Raw genomic sequence first — 23,677 nt, forward strand, 5'->3', positions numbered from 1 at the left:
TAGCAAACTCCAGTCTTTCAGTCAGACAGTAATGGATGATATAACTTGATATTGTTGTACCTTGATCTTGGAGGTAAGCCAGGGTCTGTTTTGAAGTTTTCCTTAGTTCCCTCTCCACAAATCGAAGTATCCTTCTGTTTGATCTGGGGTCCATTTTCCTCTTCTGGCTACATCTAGGGAGGTTGGCTACAGTCCAATGGACCTTAAACTTCTTGATAATATTAGCAACCGTGGTCATGGGAACAGGAAGCTCTTTGGAGATGGTTTGTAACCTTTACCCTTACCATGCTTGGCTATTACCTGCCTCCTTTCTTTTTCAGACAACTCTCTGTTTTTCTTTCTCTTGTCCATATTCACTGTGCTGCACACAATGACACAAAATGCCTGAGTGAGTACTTTTTTCCATTCAAATAAGCTGAGTGACTGATTATGAGATTGAAAAGACCTGTGATACTAATTAAAATAAATAGTCTGCTTGAGAGAGCACTAAAATCCAATAATGTCTTTTAAGTTCTAAGGGGTACCAATAATTATGTCCATGCCATTTTCATTTGTTTTATTATTTACATGAACATGTTAAGTCATACATCAAAAGCCAAGTGTCTGCCCTATGGACTATGGAATAAAGAATGGTGGGTGCCATTTACTTGTGTCAGTTTCAACTTACTTCACTGCAAATTGAGATTCTTTGGGGAAAAGTGGATGGGTACCAATACTTATGGCCACATTTGTAATGTGGAGAGTGTAACCCGTAGCCACTTATTTATTTCCTTGCTTTTATCTCTGGATATAGATGAGATATATATCTCCAGATATAGCAAGACCCATAGATGAGTTTGAAAACAGGGTTTAGGAATGATGAAGAGAACAAAGACAAAGTTAGTTAGGAAACAAAAAGAGAAACTCTGGCCTGAGAAATATACAAAAACAACAAGAACAATGCAGTTAGAAGACCTGAAGGAGAATATCGGAGACTGATCGTCATGGAGAAAATCTATGTATGTGGTCAATAGGAGTCAACACCAACTCTATGGCACAAAATCAATCAAGCAAGAATAAAGCAAAGACATTGATTTAAAGTTCCTGATCCTAACCCTCTTAGCTTAGTTTTTGGAAAGTTTTTTTTTTTGTCAAGGCTGATGCTATGAAATAGTTTAATCCTACTAGATTTGCATAAGGGTTCTTTGGAAGTTGGCCTCAAGTTGAAAGCACTCTTAGTCTTAGTCTAGAGAGTAAATTCCATTGAAATCATTGGGACCTTTAGGAAACCTATCTAATAGTGTACTGCTAACCTTTTAAAAAATTGTAAACATTTGAGTCCATATATGTTATTACACAGAAAGAAGGCATTTCCATTAATAGAAGAACATTTTCACTGATATCCATAGTAACCTATTTCTGAGCTTTCACTGAAACAGTATGAGATATGGCACTGCACCTGCAGTAGCAATGAGAAAGAGTTGTTGGTGATGAACAGGGAACCACTTACCTCCTTCACACAAGCAAAAGATACTATCTGCTTCAAGCCATTAGTGTTAACTAACTTAAATCTACTATGCTATTCCACAGTTAAAAGTCTTTGTGCTATGATGCCCCATTATGTGACATTCTCATATTCTTTGGCATCGACATAGGGCTTTGGATACAGGTAGTCCTCACTTAACATCCACTTGTTCAGCAACCATTCGAAGTTATGACAGCACTGAACAAGGGGTACTTATGTTGGGTCCTTGTAGTTGTGGCTATTGCAGCGTCCTCATGGTCACATGATTGCCATTTGCAACTTTTGCTGCTGGCTTCCAACAAGCAAAGTCAATGAGGAAGCTGGCAGGAGGTCACAGATGGCAAACGTGACCACGGGATGCTGCGACCATGCAGGATTCACCTAACAACAGCAATTGGAACACCCTGAATTGCCATTGTATGTTGGTGTAGTCATGTGTTGTCACACTTTATGAACATGTTGCTTAGCAGTGGAGTTCCCAGTCCCAATTACTGTCAGTAAGTGAGGACTACCTGTATTGTGTTGATACCCTTCCAAACAATTTCATAGGATCAGAGTGATGTTACAATTTGTTCTTGCTACTAAACTATTTCAGAATGTAAGTCTGAACTTGCTTCTTTTTTTTTTTCTTTTTCTGCTTCTCCAAACCTTCAGAAAGTTCTTGCAGCTCATTTCCCACTGCAGTGTCTGGGCTTGTATATAATTAAGTAGGTGTCAACTATTGTGGAAGAAAACTAGACATAATTTATTTAGATGCTACAGAATATAAACATAGCTTGCAAGACCTATAGGAAAGAAATATTTAGAGGAGAGGGGCATGAAGATCATACAGTAATTGATACTGTAGGCCACTGAAGTAATATTTTTAAAGCAATATTATAGGAGCTATTTCTTCTATACTGTAGAATCTGAATAATGATAGGTACAGGTAGTCCTCGACTTACAACCATTCATTTAATGACCATTCAAGGTTATGACGGTGCTGAAAAAAAATGATTTACAACCAGTCCTCGCACTTACGACCATCGCAGCATCCTCATGGTCACATGATCAGAATTCGAGTGCTTGGCAACCAGCATGTATTTACGATGGTTGCAACATACTGGGGTCACATGATCACCATTTGCAACCTTCCCAGGGGACTCAGGACAAGTAAAGTTAATGGGGAAAGCCAGATTCACTTAATGACTACTTGATTCATTTAATGGCCATGGCAAAAATGGCCGTAAAATTGAGCACAACTCACTTAATGGCTACATCGCTTAGTGATGGAAGTTCTGGTCCCAATTGTGATCGTAAGTTGAGGACTACCTGTAATTTCGTTACAACTGCAGATTTTAAGCTTATTTCTGCTTTTGGTAAAGCAAAATGTTGATAGCATTTAATAATCAATTCACTAATGCTTCCCTGTATCCCTTAGGATAATAGTTTTAGATGAAACTCTTTACACTAGTATTAACAGTGCAAACATACGAATGTAAATTAAATATATATTTTGTATATAGGCCCTCTGAATTCTGGTGTTTGCTTTGCCATTAAGTACTGTTTGATACATAAGTTGTTCAGTAAAATAATCTTTTTAAAGTTGTCTGTGCATAAAAATCATACATATTATTATACTATTTTTCCTTTATTGTTACAAAATATAAGTGCTGAGTGAAAACTGAAGTGAAACCTTTTATAATAATTCAATTTGTAAAAGAATAGTAGTCCTTATGCTGTACGTATCACATTATCTTCATTCACTTTGCTCTCTTTGTCTACTCACACAATGATCTATTACCTTCTAAAGTAGCTCAGTATGTAATAGGAAAAAGTTAGAAATAATTAATATGGTATGCAAAATTCAGTTGAATTGATTGATCTAATGGAAGAAAATACATTTAGCAATTTAAAACACAGTAGAAACAAGAAAAAATTATTATCCAAACCTAGAGAAACATTATGCATCAAGGAAGATATTATAGCTTCCTTTAGCCAAATTTCAAGGCTGCTCTGGATAACATTGCAGTAGTTTCATGTGATTAAAATTGCCAACTTGCTATTTACTATGTTACCCATTTTTTTTTAAATAACAGAAGGGTTCTGTGGCAATAAGACATATGGAATCATCTATGTTTTGCCTATTTTGTTACGTTCTCTTATGCTGTGTTGTTTTTACCTCCATGAGGCAGTTTTCTCACAGCTAAACTCACTTCTGATGTTTAAGCATTGTTGGAAGGAAAACTTCAGAAAAGTGAAGTTTAATAATCCTTACCCTCTTCCATTTTAAATTCATCCCACCATCATTCACTTTCTACATTATTAAGGCCATTCAATAACCAGCTGTATTCTGTATTCCCATAGTTATTTCTTACTCCCAAATCATGAACACTATTATACTTTTTTGCTTCCGTTATTAGCCTGTAATTTTAATAGTGCAAAAATTACCATTTTTCAAAAATGATGCCATTCAATTGATATGTAAATTATAGAAATTAAGCCCAAAGCTTCAATTTCAATTTATAATATAGCATTAAGGAAATTCATAATATATTTATGCTAGTCATCTATTTAGTATGTAACTCCAAGTTTTACCTCCTAGTTAAGTTGGTCTTCTATTAGTTTTCTGGGGGCCCTGTTTTGTTTGATTTGTATTGTTTATAAGATTGTTTTATTCTGGGCTGACTGCACGGTTTGCTGTTTTATCAGTTTTTATGGATTTTTCAGTTTTATATGCCACCCATAGTCCATTGGAGTTGCACGGCTAATAAATTCAAATGAATGAATGAATAAAAGATTCAAACCCTGCTTTGATACCCATTGCATCAAAACAAAAAGGGCCTGTTTGCAGTAGTTAATGCCTTTTGTGTTAACAGCCCCCATCAATCCTGTTAAGTTCCATCTTCTCTCAGAACCTGAGAAGGAGTACAGATTCCTTCCAAAATCAAAGAAAAGGAAAGCTATAAGAGAGAAATGGGGGAACATTATCACTACTGTTAAGCTCAAGAATCCGTCTTAGTTCCAGGCCTGACTAACTTGGAGAGAATAATTTCTATATTTGCCAAGTACTGTTAGTATAGCTCCTCAGCTATCTGGAGATTTATCCATTCAAAAGGACCCTATTTCATTCCTGTAGACAAGGTCATTTCTCAGCTCCTCTGTGGTGTATCTCTGTATTTTTAGAAACCCTGACATTGTTGAAACCATTCGGTCTAAGTTCATTAGAATGATCTTTGCAGTACACTTCATTTAGTGGCAGGCTTAGCCTCTGTTAATTTAGAGCTTGGTATCTTGTTTTAACCTTTGACTACAAGTACCTTTTCCCCCAATCAGTCTGACGCTACTGGTTCTCAGAGACCACTTTAAGTCAACTTTGTTAAAAAGAAAAAAGTTATTGTCAACTTTACTCCCTAAGATTCTCTCTGGAGAATCATTGTCCATTAGGTTTTAATAATGCCAGAAGTATTCTAAAACAGTGTTTTTGGACACTGATTCTCAAGTTATCTTTGGTCTACAACATTTGAGGTCTTTTCAAAAGCACACGTGCCTACCTCCTGCCTCTCATCTTTCACAGTCCTGAAATTCTGCCAGCCTTCAGGTTGGTCAGGCCTTGCCTGCTGTTCTGTTGGGATGCTACAAAAATATTCCTCCTCATTAATGTATATGTTCTTATGGGGACATCTCAGTGAAGAGAGAGTTGTTGAGTTTCTTCTCACCTTGCTTTTTTGTCATCTGAACTTTGTATTTTGGCTGGTGCTATGCAGGTACAGGGATAATTTGTGGCTCCCTTCCCCCCTTTTACATATTTTAGCTCACATTTTATTTCTGCAGTTGTTACTGTTCTCTGTTTTCTTTATATTTTTACTGAATTTTATTGTATGTCACCTTTACATTTTGTTAATACAAATGTCTCACTATAATCTCTCAATAATTTGAGAAAGTGTTTCCTTACCTTTGATATGGCAACTTTTCAGTTCTAACTGATGCAGACTTTTTTGGAGTCATGAAAATTAAGCCAAAGTAATTGTTCTCTCCCTCTCTTTCTCTCTCTCTCTCTTTATATATATAAAATTATATATAATTTTATTTATTATTAATTAATTAATTAATAATTATATATAATTTTATTAAAGATTTTTAAAAATGGAAGATAAAAACTAATACAAACTAATATAAAGTAAGAAAAAGAAATCAAAGAGAAAGCTAAAAGTGCAAGGAAGGAAAAAAGTAAAAGAAAAATAGGAAAGAGAAAAAAATACAAAGTAGCTTCTGATCTTTTTTGCAGCAATTGCAAGTACACTTACAAATTTACCTCTTACTCCATGGTTGCAACATAACTCTCTGCTTTCTATAATCTATCCTGTCTAATCATCAAAACCATAAATCATAAGTTCATTTTTTTCTGTTTACACAAAAAGTCCATGAGGAGTTTCTAGTCAGCAGTAAACATAGCTATTGTCTTTTATCTGATCAAGGAAGTCAATTTAGCCACCTCAGCAAGTTCCATCATCTTCACCAACCATTTCTCCATTGTCCATTTCTCTCATCTTGTCTTATATCTCTAGTCAGTATTTCAAGAACCAAAATAAGCAAGAGAGGAGACAGTGGGCATCATTGTCTTGTTCCTTTTGTATCTCACAGGGTTTTGTTAGATCTCCATTAACAATTATTTGTGCTTTCTGTGAAGTATAAATCAATTTTACCCATTTTATAAAGTTCTCTCCAAAATTCATATCTTCATATCTTCCAAAACCTTGAACAAGAAGCCTAGTTCAAATTGTCAAAGGCCTTCTCTGCATCTAAGAAAATCAGTGCGGCTTGTTTTTTCATTATATTTTTCATTATGTTGCTCTAAATATTCCAAAATGCACTTCTAACATTCCAATCAAATCTTTATTATGGTCATAGACCAGCATACATTTCTAATACTGTCCTTTAACTGTCTTTTAGGTAAAAAGCCACACTGATCCTCATGAATAAATTCTTGCAAAATTATTTTCAGTCTATCAGCTAGAATCATTGTGAATAACTTGTAATCTTTATTCAATAATGATATCTGCCTATAGTTTCTTGTTAAAGTGAGATCTTGTCCCTCTTTAGGTATTAGTGCTATACTTGCCTTTTTCTAACTTTCTGCCATCTTTCTTCCCTGAAAGATAGAGTTCATTGTGTTTTGTAAAGGTTGTAAAAGTTCATACTCAAAACATTTATAATAAGAACATGAAAATCCATCTAGTCCAGGCACCTTTCCTGGTTTAATCTTTTTTATAGCTTCAGAAACTTCCCTTATTGTTATATGTCCATTCATAATCTGTCTCTGTTCCTCTGTAATCCTTGGTAAAATTTGTTTCTTTAGCTATTCATCTATTATCTTTAGAGAGATATCACTTCCTTTATATAAGTTTTAATGATATTGATGATTTTTTTTTTATGGCTATGTTGTCCATTAATACAGTATTTCCCTCTTGTAATTTCAGTATCATTTTCTTTTCTTTTTCGTGTCATAATTCATATGCCAGCCACTTCCCTGGTTTATTTGCAAACTCAAATTTTTTTTTTCCTTTACATAATTCATTTTTATTTCCATTTCTCTTACTGTTAACATAGATAACTGCCATTGTAAAACCTTAATTTGTTGAGAAATGCTTATCTTCTCTGGACATTTCTTTGATTCTTTTTTGGATGAGATGAAGAGAATTCCATTTGTGGAGCTTGTGTTTTCTCTTGACTCTTCTTTTTGAGTTCACTATTATGTTGTATAAAATTACCTCTAATAAAAGCTTAACTTGAATCCCAAATCATTCTTAAACAGTGCCTTTCCCTAAATTATTTTCAAAAAATATTTTTAATTTCTTTTTACAGTCCTCCACTATTACTTCTTTCTGAAGCAACATTTTGTTTAGTCTCCATCTAAGAGAACTAGATTTTCTTTTATAAACGAAACTCACAGGATTATGATCTGAAAAAGTGGTTGATAATATCTCTACTTTAGAAACCTTAGTAGCCAGGTTCTTTGAAATCCAAATCATGTCTATTCTTGAAAAGGATTTGTATCTTTCAGAAAAGTAGGTGTATTCTCTTGAATTGCCATTTTTTTCTGTTTCCATATATCAACCAGCCCTAAATTGTCCATTAAATCTAAGAAAACTTTTGGTAATTTGCCTTGAGTGATTTTAATATTTTTCTCCGTAGTTTTACCAGAAATCTATTAATCTCTCCATAAGTCCTTTATAGAACAATACTTTGTCCTCATTTGGGGCATAAATTCCCAGTATCAAAGTCTTAGTCCAATGCAAATTAACTTCCACCCCAACAAATCGATCATGCTCATCAGTCAGTAGAAGTTCTGTTTTAGTTGGGGATTTATATACAAAACACCTTCCTTCCTTCCTTCCTTCCTTCCTTCCTTCCTTCCTTCCTTCCTTCCTTCCTTCCTTCCTTCCTTCCTTCCTTCCTTCCTTCCTTCCTTTTCCTGCTGAAATAAATTCTTCATCCAAATTTTTATAAATCAAATATTTTATGTCCTTTTTTCTAATATGTGTCTCTTGTAGGCAAATTAAAATAATCAAATATTTTTGTTTTCTCTTTTGAAGAGCATTTGCTCCATTTACATTCCATGTTAAGTGTTTATAATCCATAATCAAGCCAAAAATTTAGAAAAATCTATAACTAGCTTTTTTTTTTTGTAGTTTTTGTGTAGTCTCCTCTGACAACTCCATTTGAATCTCCTCCAATTCCTCTTTGAATTTTTCTAGAAATTCTCTCATCTTCTGGACAGAATTTAAACAAAACCTCTGCTGTTTAAAAATCACGCCTTCCAATTTGTCCAGTCAAAATGGAATCTTTTTCTGCTTTAATCTCTTAGTCAAAAAAGAATACTCTTTTCTATTACACAAAATTCTAATAGCAGTTTATTTAAGAACAATTACATCTGTATTATCAGTCTTCAGTCTTATATTAAAATGCTGCTGCAAAACTTCATCCCTTGTCTTCTTCCTGACAAAGGGCACCAAAACATCCCTCGGAACTTTTCTTATTCTCACAAATCTTGTATTCTATATATTTTCATCAGTTTCTGCCTCTGTATCTTCCTCATCCCAATCCAAAATTTTGCTAAAGCTTTCATAACCTTTTCTTTAGTATCTTCATCAGAATCTAATAAATTCACCAGATTTAGATTGCTCTAAATCTTGAACAAAATTCCTTCTGTCTCATTTCGAATAGAGCCAGATTATCTAGTTTATTTTCCAGCTCTCTGTCTATAACTTCTGTCTTACTCTCCAAAATTTCCACTTTGTCATTAATTTGTTTTACAGCTCCAGACAGTTGTTTTACAGAGCTTTCCATCTTCTTAACTTCTTCTTTCATCTCCTCTTTCATCTTTTCAAGTCTTTCATCCATTCTTTTTTCAAAAGCTGTCAATTTAATATCAAGTGATTCAGCTAATTTACTGCCCAATTGCTCAAACATTTTCTGAAACAAATCTGTGTAATTCCTCTCTCTGCAGGTTGCTCTAGCAATCCTCTCCTCCCCTCTACTATTTTTGCTGTTTTTGTGGTGGTTGCTATGATGATATTATAAGAAAGTGTCTCAAACAAGGGAAAGAAAAAAGGCAAGCTTCCCACCTTTTTTTCTATTTTATTTTCCTGTGCCCTTAATATTTTTGTCTCAAATGGCACTTTGTAGTTATAGTCAGCATCACAGTCTGACTCATATTACCTTGTTTTGTAAAATCCACCAATTATCTGCACACTTTAATAGTAAACAAAAAGCATTCCCATGAAGGTCTGGTTTGTTTGTCTATTTTAATTCCAATTTGTTCAAAAGCACTTTCACCAAAAAATAATCTTTCAAAATAACTATCCCCATATCTGTTTTAAACTGTCTTATATCCACTCCTTGTTAAGCTTTTTGCCAAAAGTTTTAAATCTTTATTATTATTATTATTTTTGTAATCCAGAAATAATATTAACTCACCAAGTGGAATGTTCTTATCCTGCCACTCAGAGAAATCTTTCTTTAGCTGTAAATTAGTTAAATCCAAAAGTGTTTAAGAAATGAAGCTCATGCAAACCTTTTGTCCATAAAGGCTATATTATGGCTGTGAGCTTGATTGAAATCCCTCAACTCCCAGCCGCTCAACTCATGAGCCAATCACAAAAACCTCAGTTCCGCAGTCTACTCACAAGGAGCAGCTGTCCGGAGTGCAAGTGGATGATCTCATGATCTCTCCACCAGCCAGAATTCACCATCTGGCCACTGATCTCTGCCGCAATGCTGTTTCTGCTCCTTCAGGGATAACTAGTTTGCTATGAATCCTCATTGGAAGTTTACTTATAAGTCTCACTATAATCTCTCAATAATTTGAGAAAGCATTTCCCTACCTTTCATATTGTAACTTTTCAGTTCTAACTGATGCAAGTTTTTTTTGGCATAAAAAATAAGCCAAAGTAATTCTTCTTGTTGATTGGTGGTATTGTTATTTTAAAGATCATCTGTGATATGGAAGCCCAGATCCACACTCTGAGGGAAGAGCTGATTCAGGTGAATACTCAAAGAAAACAGCAGTTGGTAGAACTTAGTCTTCTTCGGGAAGAAGAAAAGCAAAGAGCTATTCGGGACCATGAGACTGCCATGAACAAACAGAAAGCTGAGTCAGAAAAAATGATTCTAGACCTGAAAAAGATTAATGCTGCAGAAAAGGAGATGGCACTAGAAAAGGTAAGACAATTTTTTTTTTTTTAATCCACACTCAACCGTTACCGATTCTGCGGCAACTGCCTGGACGAGTCCCTGCAGTTTTCAAGGCAAGGTGTTTCGGAAGTGGTTTGCCAGTGCCGCCTCCCTAGAGCAGAGCCCAGCTGGTGAGCGCAGGAGGCGGGGTTTCCGTTGCTTCGCGCCTTTTTCGGGCATGTGCAGCTTCAGCATTACCGGCAACTACTCCCATCTCCCGTGCAAGCGCCACCAGCATTTTTCCTCCCACCGGGGTGAGAGTACTCATTTATCTACTCACATAAGTTTTCGAGCTGCTGGGTTGGCAGGAGCTGGGGAGGAAGCAGGAGCTCGCTCTGCTGCGTGGAGCTGGGCTTGAACCGCTGAAGTGTTGACCATTTCTGGCCGGCAACTTTAAGCATCATTAAGCCGCTGCGCCACCATGTCCCCTGATATACCTGACTAAGATACACTTGACTAAGATATTGCAATTCAGGGAGAATAATAAGTGAAACTAAATCTGTGTTGGAGTAAGTCTGAGAAGTGTGAACAGCATGTTACTGTCTTCATTCTGCATAATGCACATAAGCCAGCACTGTATAGGTGTTTGAAGGGGTTCTTTATTGAAACCTCAAGCAAAGCATGCTTTCAAATCAAAACAATAACACAAAGAAATACTCTCCTTCTGAACAACAGTGTGGCCATGTCACTTGACTTCTCTGGATAACTGGAACATCTGAGCATGTGTCCCTGTCATTGAAGGAAAATGCTTGCTGAGGCAGATTGGCCCAGTTTTGATTGTCACTGAGGCAGAAAGAAGTAATTCAGCAAGGTACTTCATTGCAGCTCCTCAAACTGAAGCATCTCAATCCAAGAATATCTCAACTTCAGAATGTGGCGGCATGAGCAGTAATGCCACAGAATGCCTGTGTGACACCACTATTCCATGAGCTGTATTGGTTGTCAGTTGGCTTCTGGATGCAATTCAAGGTGCTGGTTACCATGTATAAAGCTTTTCATGGCATAGGGCCTGGTTAATTGTGGGACACCTATCTCTAATAGTTTCTGCCTCTCTTATAAGATCTGGTAGCACGGAGGCATCTCAAATCCCCTCAGTTAAATAATGTCATCTGTTGGGACCTTGGAGGTGTGCCTTCTCTGTTGTTGTATCTGCTGTCTGGAATAGCATTCCCCCAGAGATCCATATGGCTCCCATCCTGATGATGTTCTCAAAGGCACTGAAAATCCGGCTGTTCTCTCAGGCCTCAGGGCAGGGTGGTTGGTGATTTTATTCTGCTCCATGTGTTTTTTTTTTTCCTGGATGCATATCATCTGTGTCTCTGTTTTATTGTTCTGGCTTTTCATATGTAAAGTGCCCAGAATCAGCTGGAGTCAGGAATTGCTTAAATGTATGTAAACAAACAAATAAATAATGAGAACCATTCCCAAAGCAGTAACTTGGGCCCAAAGCAGTAACTCAGACCTCTCCAAAATTCAAACAGCATAGTTTATTGGAAGTTGAGATGTTATACCCCAGTAGTGTCCAACCTCTGGCCCCAGGACTGAATGTAAACCTCTCCTCCAAAGCCTTGAATGTAGGACTGAACGTCCTTCCAAAGGTTGGCACAGCACTGTAATTTGTAGTGTGACAGAAGGGACAGTTAACAAATACATAAAGAAACCTTTTGGAGTGCAGTTTCCCAGCATGCTACTGAAAAACGGAGATTAGGAACTTGGGCCAAATAAGGTTATAACCACGGGGCCTGGGCTTTCCCACCATCTTAACTGGAATCACAATTTATTTAAATTGTCCTACTTGTTAAAGGATCCATAACTGACATCCAAACTTATTTATAAGTAATGTATTTATCAGTTGTTCCTGTTTTTTTATTTGTACCACGCTTTTAGTTTTAGCCATAAAACTTTGTTGTCCTTTCTTTTCAGCCTATTATCAAAGATTAAGTGTAGCCAGTTCTGCTAACACACTCATTTGAGTTTAATAAAGAGGAAAGTATGAGATAGCCCATACGAATTTGTGGTACTGAGTTGCAGATGCACCCTGCAGGTGTTCTCATTTAGTTAATTCTGACTTTGCCATCTCCAAGCTATCCTATTTTGCAAAAGAGTAAACTGAAAAGTTTCGTGAGAAATGCAAGGCTGGAAGAATCACAAGCCGGAATTAAGATTGCAGGGAGAAACATCAACAACCTCAGATATGCAGATGATACCACCCTAATGGCAGAAAGTGAAGAACTAAAGAGCCTCTAGATGAGGATGAAAGAGGAGAGTGCGAAAGCTGACTTGAAACAACATTAAAAAAACTAAGATTGTGGCATCTGGACCCATCAATTCCTGGCAAATAGAAGGGGTAGAAATGGAAGCAGTAACAGACTTCATGTATTTGGGCTCCAAGATCACCGCAGACGGAGACTGCAGCCATGAAATTAAAAGACGCTTGCTCCTTGGGAGGAAAGCTATGGCAAACCTAGATAGCATATTAAAAAGCAGAGACGTCACCTTGCCGACAAAGATCCGCATAGTCAAAGCTATGGTTTTTCCAGTAGTAATGTATGGCTGTGAGAGCTGGACCATAAAGAAGGCTGAGCGCCGAAGAATTGATGCCTTTGAACTGTGGTGCTGGAGAAGACTCTTAAGAGTCCCCTGGACTGCTAGGAGGTCAAACCAGTCAATCTTAAAGGAAATCAACCCTGATTGCTCATTGGAAGGATTGATAATGAAGCTCAAGCTCAGATACTTTGGTCACCTAATGCGAAGAGAGGACTCTTTGGAAGAGACCCTGACGCTGGGAAAGATTGAAGGCAAAGGGAGAAGAGGACGGCAGAGGATGAGATGGTTAGATAGCATCACTGAAGCAATGAGCATGAAACTGAGCAAACTCAGGGAGGCAGTGAAGGACAGGAAAGCCTGGCGCGATATGGTTCATGGGGTCACGAAAAGTCGGACACAACTTAACGACTGAACAACAACAAAACTGGAAAGCTAGATGGTTTTTCTCTGGAATACTTGAGAAGAGCTTCTGTGTGCAAGGACTTGTAAAACAGGAAGCCAGAGTCGTCATCAGTTCAGTGCGTTCCTATTTAGTCTGACATTTACCATACCCCTGCCCAACGTTTTCTCTTGTCATAATAATTGTAGTAAAGTGAATTTGCATGTTTTGGTTCAAATGAAAAATCAGATAGTGTGAGCCAGAATCAGATATTATGAAGTTGAGTTCTTGTAAAGGAACTTGAATATTTTGTCCTTTAAAGATGAGTCTTCTAGGAAGCACTTGATACCAGCATACAACTATAAACTATATTACTAGTTTTCATCCTCTGAAATGGTACAGCATATAAATGAAGTAAAAGTACTGCTCCTGACATTTAAATATGAACCTTCATTTTACTTCTAGGGCTTTGGTTTGGGTTGTTTGCCATTGCTTTGGCAAAGTTCTTTTCTGATGGTGCTTAAATACTTGATGTTAGACTACAAAGGAACTTCTCAAAATACTTATCTACATTAGTTGACATCCAGGTGTTTAAATGCTTTAGCATATATTAAAGCACAATCTATAATTTATTGCAAGATGAAATATAGCAACCAAATGGAACAATTAGCATATAGAATTGGAACAGCATTTGTGAAACTGACATTTCATTTGCGTGTATCATATTCTTCGTCTCTAATTTTAAACAGCTTATGTTGGAAATCTGCCAGCTTGAAACTATTACATAACTATGATCAACATTCAGAATCTTTTCTGAATTTAAAGAAATCTGCACTTAGCATAATTATTTAAAGCCAAGGTCAGAGAAAGTATTTAAACCTTTGAAATTCTTAATTAAAGGATTAATATTAACTCATGATGACATTGTCATTTTTGCTTAAAAGCTGAATTTGAATCACATTCCCTTTTTTCCTTAGATCTTTTTATATTTGAAACACATTAATGGGAAAAGTTAACTTTTCCAAATTAAAGTTACATTGCTTTATTACTATCATATATTTTCTTTTAAAAAGTAGCTGACTTGAAAAAAAATAAGATAAAACTATAGTAATAACTAATACCAACTTAAACTTATGCATGATTGCCTGTATCTGCAGAAACAGAACCAGTTTGCAGGGAATTATATGGCAAGTGGACCAGTTATAGTCTACAGCAGTACATGTAATTTGAACAAACATAACATGCAAAATCTGTGTGATACTTATTGGATAGAGAATGTATGAAGTTTGGTGGTTGGTAGACTAGTGGACTGTTGGGCAAAAGTTGCTTTACTTGAGGCACCTAGTGTTTGAAAGGTTGAAGACTGCTGCTCAGCCTTCCAACCGTCTGAAGGCTACATAAGACCATTTGCTGATGCTGTGATATTAAAAAAAGGGATATGAGTAATTTTTTTTTTTTTTTTTGCCTGTGTTTTTAACTAGGAATGGGGGGATTTAAAAGTGGGAAATGGAAAAGAGAGGCCTCCTGGGTACAAACCACTTATAGTTCTCTGCTTAAAACTATCTGAAAAAAATGAGCCAAAGTAATGAATGGTGCAGTCTTGGTGCTCTGGAGGCTGTGGATTGCCCACTCCTACAGTGTATGAAATACCTAGCTCAGTAGTGTTTATGCTGATTTAGCAGTAGTTCTGAAAGAGTTGTGGAGCAGCTGCATTCAACCCCCCTACCTCCCCAGTATTCTACAGACTGAACCTGAAATTTTGTGAATTCAGATGTGCTTTTGAAGCTCAAGTTCATCCACAAGGTCAATGTTCAGTTTTTCAGTTCCCCTATACATTTATCAGTGATGCCTAAAAGTTATTTTTCTATTAGTAGGTGTTGGTTAATGCTATCCTGTGTCAGATACAAAACTAGCAAGAATGCAATCAGTTATGCTTCTGTAGAAGAACACAGCAAAAATATAAACTTCTAGTATGTTCTTCTTTCCCTCTCAGAAAATCCAAAAAATCTTACTTGAACCTAAATTATATGGCTGATAAGATCTAGCAGAATGGGATTATTGGTTTTCAGGCCAAAAATGCCATGGAGAATAAGGAGGAGGTACCTGCAACTTGAAAGAGCCAATGATGCAGATTACCATAAACAGAAACAACCTCCATGTCAATAACATTATTCGGGGGGGGGGAGGCAAAGTTCTCAAGAGAGAGGGCTAGTCAGTTTCAGTTGTTCTTTGAAGAAGCTTCTAGAACAGAAACTGGCACCCTTTTCATGATGGGAGCAATGTTTGGATTTCTTTTTTCTTTAAAAGTGGCAGGGAGCATGGTGGTAACACTACAAGACATTGTCTTGTGAGGTGAGTTGGTGTGGGCTTTTTTTTTTTTAATAAACCTGGCTTAGCATTTTTTAAAAGCAGATTTTTTAAGTATTAAAAAAATAAGAGAATACTGCAAAAATAAATTGATTTGTAGATTTTGGTGGTATGATCTTAGGGGTTTGGAGTACTACAAAGATGGAGTTAAGGACTATGTTCAAGTCACTTAACTTGGTGTTTACTTCAGGGTGGAGAAGATGAAATCTGAATATGGAGGACTTTCACATCTGTCCTTTGCTGTTGTCAGCCATATAAGGTAGACCAAATTAAGAAACAAATGCCATATGCATCTAAAATTACTTTTATTGGAATAGCTATAGTAACAGAATCTTGCAAATCTGAATGTACTTCCCTCCTCCCTCACTTTATCTTTGTGTGAATTAGGGACGGGCCTGTCTGAGGTATTTTCTTCTTCTTTTTTTTTTTATAACATTTAATTTTTTAAAAGAACAGTAAAAATGACCAAAACTAATATTAAGAATAAAAATTAAGAAAAAAAGAAAAAATTGAAAAAAGAAAAAATAGTAAAAAGAAAAAGTACAGAAAAGAAAAAGAAAAACAACAAAAAAGAATTGACTTCCGACACACCCCACCACAGATATAAGTAACAATATACATCAAACTCTTGCTTTAAATTAACTACATAACCTCCATTATTTCTCTTAACCCATTATTATTTCTAATCATCACACCTATACATCATAATTTCATTTTTCCATATCACACAAAAAGTAAAAAAAAAAAAAAAATCCAGTTAACACTAAAGTTACCCAATGTCTTATCTCAAATCAAAATTCTCAATTTTCCATCTCAGCCAACTCCATCAATCTCACAAACATTGTTTCACTATAGATAATATCTTTTCTTTCCACCTCTGCATTTAAAACCTTCCTGCTGTTATCATATATAAAAGATAAAATTATGAATAATGCCATATCCTTCCACCTTTATGCATATAAAAACCTTACTACTCCTGGTCATATATAAGAACAAAAATTCAATAGAATTAATAAAAAATATATCTTAACCTTAGTAAACTTTATACCATAATCCTTAAAACACTGTCATTCAGTCCTAGTCATAAAAGCAAATCCTATTAATAACTACCAAGAGCCTTAACATATATATTGACCATAGTCCAATAAATTCACTTCGTAAACCTTCTGTTTACTTTTAAAAAGTTTAAACTTTAGTCCTTTCTTATAATGTCCCACGAGTTAGTTCCCCATCATCTTCTTGCCTTCTCTCAGAAACATCTCCAATCTTTTCTCTTCCCAGGAATGGCCTCACTGATGGAATACATTCCTTTTGCAAGTCCAAAATAAAAAATCTTTCCAGATCACTCTTCTCCATTAGTTGTATGTCCCTTTTGAACATTATAACATCAATTGATTCCATTTGTAATTCCATTCTAATATCTTTTTCCATATCATCCTTTGGCCATCTTAAGTCCATATTTAAATCCACAGTTTCTTTATTCATATCACCTTCATAGTCCTACATTTTTTTGAACTTCAATTCCACATTCGGTTCAGTCTCCACCTTTTTTCCAAAGTTAATCATCTTATCCACTCTTTCCTCTATCTTTTTTTCAAGAGATTTAAATCTAGCTCCTAGTTCATCAAACACTGACTGGAGTAGACTTAAAGAAGTTATTTTATCTTCTAGTGCTGCTCCAAGGGACCCCTTTTAGCCATTTCTTCGTCTTTTTTTTTTTTCTTTCCATTTAGACAAGTAAAGTGTATAGCCAGATATAGTTAATTATAAGCAAAAGTAAACTGCAGTTCACATCCTCTGGTGCCTTTCAAGCTGAAATTACAGGCGTGTGTGTTCACTTCAAAGGGATCACACAGGAATCAAGTTACAGTCTAGCTCTGTTTCTAAAGCCCCACCAATCAGCAGACAGAATTGAACAAAACAAGAAACTTTCCCATAGAAAAGATAAACATTGTTGCTGCAGATGGAGTTTCGTGAAAAAATAAACTTTTAACAAATCTTCCTTTTTCACTATAAGTAAATTTTAAGTCTCTTTTAAATTCCACTTTTCCTCCAGCTTTTTGCGAATTAATCAGCTTAGTTTAAAACTCTATTTCTTCTTTTAAAAATATAGTCCCAAAAATAAGGATAAGCCCCAAGAGATTTACTTATCTGTTGTGAAGGAAAGTCTCTCTTAAGCTGAAAAATAGTTATAAACCAAAGTGTTTAAGAAATGGGAATCGGTCGGCTCTAATATCCATTAAAGGCTGCACCATGGCAGCTAATGGAGATGGTTCCCCTACCTCCCAGCTGCGCAATTTGAGAGCCATTCACAGAGGCTTCGGTCTCCACGATTAGCTTTTGAGGAATGGCTGGCAGGAGACCAAATGGGTCAATTTCCTCACTTCCTCCTTTATCCAGAGCAAATTGGGTGGCCAGCGCTTGCTGCCAGCCACCACTCCAGCTGTGGTGTCATCTCTCCCTGTTGCGGAGAGGTGTTTAAGCTGTCACGTGGTACCACCAAAAGTCTCTGAGGTGTTTTCTTAAGTTTGTTTCTTTGAGTGGGCTCAAGCTGCACTTGTCTGATCGTTGCCTTGGTAATGAATCTTCCCACTGTCCTTCAGGGCCATTTTCTATGCTATCTACAGCTGTTGTGAGATCCCTTCCTTGTCAAGTTACAGATCACAGCAGCCCTGGATATCTGGAATGGCAGCAAACCCTTTAGATTGATCACCCCATGCACCTCATGGAACCAGATGGTTTCCAGAAAGGAAATGCCCTGACAATTTGGTAGGCAATTCATTGCAAAGACAGTTATGAAGCAATAGCCAGTCAGCTGCACAACATCCTAGATGAAATGGATTATCTGGATCCTTTCCAGTCAGGATTCAGACCTGGTTATGGGGCAGAAACAGTATTTTTTTTTTTGCTTTGGTCTATTATTTTGGTTGGAACTTTGACTGCATCCCTTTTGATCATATAAGATCTCTCATCACTGTCTGATACCATTGACCCTAATACCCTTCTGGATCACCTGCAGGAGTTGGGGCAGCATTTTTTTTTTTTTAAACAGTGGTTCTACCTCATTAAGGTGTCTCCATTTGGTGATCATGGAGAATTTTTTAATGTTCTCCCCCATGTTATTTGACATCCACATGAAACTGCTGGGAGGAAAGTTTCACTGTTCAGAGTAGCATAAATATGCTGATGACATCTGGTTATATGTTGCTACCTGGGCTAAGCTGGAGATGCTGTGGAAGTTCTGAACCAGTGTCTGGAGGCTATAAGCTCAGGTTAAACCCTACTGTAATGATACATGGGAATTACCTTGGAAGACGGGAACAGATGCTGCCTAGGGAATGATCAGATAACAGGGCGGGGGGGGCAGGGAAGCCCACAGCTGCATAACAGGCAGAGAAAGAAACTCAGAAAGGATCCTTCCTAACTTATTAGGCTGTTAAAAGAGAAGGTGGGAGATTTGTGCTCTCAGACTTGCAAGATTGATGTCAGCCTTCCCAGGTAGAGCAGACAGGAAACACGACCAGAAGAGGTAATTCTACTTTATTGTAGGGCTACATTAACAGAATCTTGCAAGTCTGAAAGTACAAATCTCCCACTATCTCTTTTCACAACCTGGGAAGTTAGGGAGGATCCTTTCTGAGTTTCTTCTCTGCCCGTTATGCAGCTGCAGGCTCTCCAACCCCTCTTATCTGACCGTTCCCTAGGCAACATCTCTCCCCCAGTCTCTCAAAGTCATTCCCACATACCATTACACCTGACAAGACAAGGTCTCTTATCATCAATAAACATTAGAGTGATCTTGTAACACCTATTTTGGTAGTCACTCTGGGCAGAATCATGCTTTCTCCAAAGGAGTTGGTTCGTAACTTGGGGGTTCTCCTGGACTTGTGGGCCCTGATTAAATGGCAAGTGGACACCGTGGCCAGGAGAGCATTCACCCACCTTCAGCTGGTGCACCAGTTATAACCAAGATGGTAACTCATAACTTGATCACCACCTGGCTGGATTGCTGCAATGTGCTGTATGTGGGGCTGTCTTTGAAAATGATCCAGAAGGTATAGCTGGTACAAAGTACAGTGGTTAGATTCCTGTCAAGTCATCCCTGTGAGCCAAGAATAGCAACTATTCTGAAGTTACCACACCAGTTGCCAATAGCTTCCTGGCTTCCCAGCCACCTTCTGATTATCATTTTTAAAACCCTTTATGCCACAGTGCTGGGATATATCAAGCAATATCTTGCAGAATTGAATCCAATCCAGGTATGCTTCCTGTTTCATTAAAAAAAAAAAAAAGTAAGGCGCAACAGACAGCACCAAAAGAGGTACCTACAGGCTCCACATTCTGATTCATAACTGGAACCTTAAATAGCCTCAGTGCCTTGGAGTAACTTTGTTCAATTTCCTCTGACTTATGGTCTTTGACCATTCCTAGAGGGATAACTTGACTACAATAACTCATGTTTTGGTAACTTTCTATGCTCTGTTGAACTTTCCTTGAAGTGATATAGAAGATGCAGCAAGTGAAGAATGTGGCAATTTGGGAACATAATTCAAAACCATATAAAGTCCATTTTAAAGGAATTATATTGATTGCCAAAAGGCTTCTGATATAAACAAGATATTAAAGCTCCCCTGTTCTTGTATAGTCCTTTGAAATATTAATATCTGTTATGGAGCTTTTTTCTCTACCCCCTGGGTATGATGTAATATGCAGAAGACATAATATGCTATTTCCAGGAGAGGGTCTTCTCAGCTCTGGTTAAGTTATTACCTCAGTCTCCTTCCCAGAAGCTAAGCTTGTGCGGTATTGATTTCACTTGGTGATAATTGAAGATGTGGCTCTTGTTTAGCATAGATTACCATAGCTTTCTGTTTATACTTTACTGTTAAAATGTCTGTTTTGATTTGGCTGACTGGTTATTGTTTTACTACTTTTTAAAATTTATTTTTAGCTTGTTCTTGGTCCAGGGATGGATGGATGGATGGATGGATGGATGGATGGATGGATGGATGGATGGATGGATGGATGAATCTGTTCCCCAAGACTGTGGCTCTCCTTGTAGAAGCTCATCTTTGGCTGATGATCATTGCTAAGGTGATAGTGGGATAAGGAAGCTGTCCATCAAACTACAACAACATATAATACAGTCCTGACCGTTTCTTCCCTTGTAAATGGTCTTAGGCATTTGCAGCTGACTGTAAAGTTTCAGAGCAATATTAAAGGACAGTGGTAAGACAATTTTCTTTCCTTCTCCTCTATTGCAAATTACCCCACCCTTGTGGCCCTTTCTGAAAGATGTTTTAGAGAGTGCAAGGGTAAATGTGCAAGAAAGAAACCATGTCTTTCTCTGGAACATGTGGCAGATGCATTGGAAGGCAACCCTATGTATCTGGGGAAAGATGCAACTGTTTTAAAGTTACAAAGGAGCTACATTCATGCCTCTGTGTGCTCTGAAGCATCTTTCTGGAATTGAATCTGAAATGCTACATAACTCTACTATGTACTGTACATCTGTAGTGTAGCAAGTAGTTTTGTCTTTCTGTCTGACCAGTGCTGCTGGATGCATCAGCTGAGCCTGTGGGATAAACATTAGTCAGCAGGTGTAATAGAATGAGTAAAGCTTATGAGGCTTAATAAGTTTTCCAAAAAAAGAAAAAGAATCAGCGGTAGGTTTATGTGAGTGCAGGTGTGATTTTGGCTTAATCTATTCATTACTAACATTCATCTGAAAAATTTGCTTGGCAAGGAAATTAAGCATTCAGAACAAATGCTAAATAAAAGATCAGTTGATATGCTAGCAGACTTCATCGTAACCTTATAAAACAGCTGTATTTTGAATTCTGTGTTTAATATACTTCATTCTATAGATATTTGTTTATATCCCAGTTGTATGTCTCTTTTACACAATGCATGCATACTGAAAAGGATTCTACAGTAAGTTCAACTTTGGGGGCAGGCGTTCCTTTTCTTCTTTATCGGATGAAGAAATTAAATTTGTTATTGTCCACCATCAGTTCAGTAAGAGTAATATATACAGTAACAAGTTCATACTGTGCTATTGCATATAAATATCTGTGGTGAAGAAGTATTATGATTGAAGTCATATACTGTACATATTGTTGAACAATTGGTAGCTGTGAAGTTCTTGCTTTCTTTGCTCTTATCCTGAAACATCCCACTGCCACTGTTCCTATAGATAGGGATTGTTCACTTGTTTTCATATATACGCCAAAATATAAAAAATAGCTGTATAAATGTCATAAGTAATATGTCAAAAAGTCTGTATTGTATTTAGCTGTAGAAAGTGATAATAATGGCTTTCTTTATCAGATCGCCCAAACTAACCTACCCATGCCTGACTTATGTATTGTGATTATACAGAAAAATCTGACTTTTTTCTTTTTTCTATTAGACATCTAAGAAGGTATATAAACAATCATAAAAAGAAAGAAGAAAGGATAAAACAAAAAATTACAGATGACTTAGAAAGAGATTTAAAAATATGGAGGTTAGCATTTTCAAGTATATAATTAGTTATAAATAACTGAATATATTATATTGCTTTAAAGGACTAAAATCACTATTAAGCTCTAAGGTAAGAGTGAATATCAAGAACCATGGTGAAGACAGTATAAATCACCAAGTAGAATTATGAAATATAATAAAATCAATCCATATTAGTGAGAATCCATGCTGATTTAAGTATCCTATAAAGTTAAAATGTAGGCTCTATACATAGAGGAAACCAAATGTTGAATGTAGTACAAATCCATGTAGTCTAGGAATGGTTTTCACTTTAAATTGGATTCTATGACAGATTTACTTCTATGAAATGAGGTTACTCTAGACATCAAAGTGGACTCCTACAACTTTGTAACCATTCTTCCACGAATGGGATCAAACAACCTTCCAGGAAAAGTTATATAACATCCTTGCAGCAGTTATCATATACAAAGCTAATTCAATATACTTTGAAGGGAATATGTTTAGTAAAGTTTAACAAGAATATTGTACATTAAAATGGGAATTCAACTTTTAAGTTTTAGTATAAATCCTTTTCCAGATTGTTGAGCTTTACAAAGTTGCTCCCAAATATGAAAAAAAATCCAGCCTGCTCATTACATTTCCAGCAATTTTTAGAGAAAAAATTGTCCATTTTAGCAATCAAAACTGGAGTAATATACCAATGATAAAGCATATTATACCAATTTTCTTGAAGTGTAATATTCAGAGTAAATTAAATTCTTCCATTCAAATTCCCATTGTACATCTCTATTACTGCATTCAAATTCTGCAATAATTTAATCAAGCCATATTTGACTTGTTCAAATTCTGAGTCATACTTCATCAGCTGTTTATAAATAAGGCCCAGCAAAAATTCCGTGTTACAAGATTTTCAAATTCAGTCAAGTCTCTCAGTATTCCCCCTTGTTTCTGCAATTCTTTAAATTTAAATAATAGTTTATTCAGATTTATGCTAAATGTTTCTGGATCATATGTCTGTTTACTGTATAATCTAGAGTAATCGTTAACAAATTGCTGCATCATCTCTTTCATTGTAGACACATATTTGGTTCCATCCTATATAGAAGTAATAGTTGTTTTATCCTGTTCCGTATGCAATTGAGACCAACAATTTACCTGATTTTTTTCAAATTATTTCTGCTTAGTAAAATTCATCTACCTGCAGGTCTTGTTTACATCTAGTAAATCTAGTTGATTCTGTATTACTTTTATCTTTTTTAAATCTGATATTAGGTTGAGTTTATGCCTTGATTGTAATAGATTCAGATCATTCACTAATGCATCCTTCTGTGTTTTGCATGGCTTTTTCTCTGTTTGATGCAAGAGAGATAAATATCTCGCAAAAAATCTTACTAGTATCCCATAGAGGCATCATAGATTAAGTTGATTTGGAAGAAGTTCTTTAATTCATGGTGTAATATGTTCTTGTAATAGTTCATTGAATAAATTTTATGAACGGAAGACTAATAAATATACTCTCTCTGTAAGATATTTATATATCTAGGCATCCAAGAAAAATAACAATAACATCTACGCTGAGACATTTTGAGGCAGTTTGCCAGTATTTGTTTTAAATAAAATTGTTTTATCCATATAAGGGGGAAAGACGCCATTCACATCTCAAATAATGTTATCTCCCT

At 36.3% G+C, this 23,677-nt stretch overlaps 1 protein-coding gene across 6 annotated transcripts in view; it reads left to right on the forward strand.

Annotated features, from left to right (window-relative positions):
- The window catches only part of CEP112 (centrosomal protein 112), a 300,158-nt gene that overhangs the window by 154,525 nt on the left and 121,956 nt on the right, over window positions 1–23,677 (forward strand). For all 6 annotated transcript variants that reach the window (XM_088138295.1, XM_088138299.1, XM_088138300.1 and 3 more), the window contains one exon: window positions 9,977–10,207. In XM_088138295.1, coding sequence (XP_087994421.1) covers window positions 9,977–10,207 — 231 coding nt within the window. The remainder of the gene's footprint in view (window positions 1–9,976; window positions 10,208–23,677) is intronic.

Source organism: Python bivittatus, unplaced genomic scaffold (assembly GCF_059951505.1).
Source record: "Python bivittatus isolate LINGU-HERP-01145 unplaced genomic scaffold, Pbiv_v1 ctg000220_np1212, whole genome shotgun sequence".
Lineage (NCBI taxonomy): Eukaryota > Metazoa > Chordata > Lepidosauria > Squamata > Pythonidae > Python > Python bivittatus.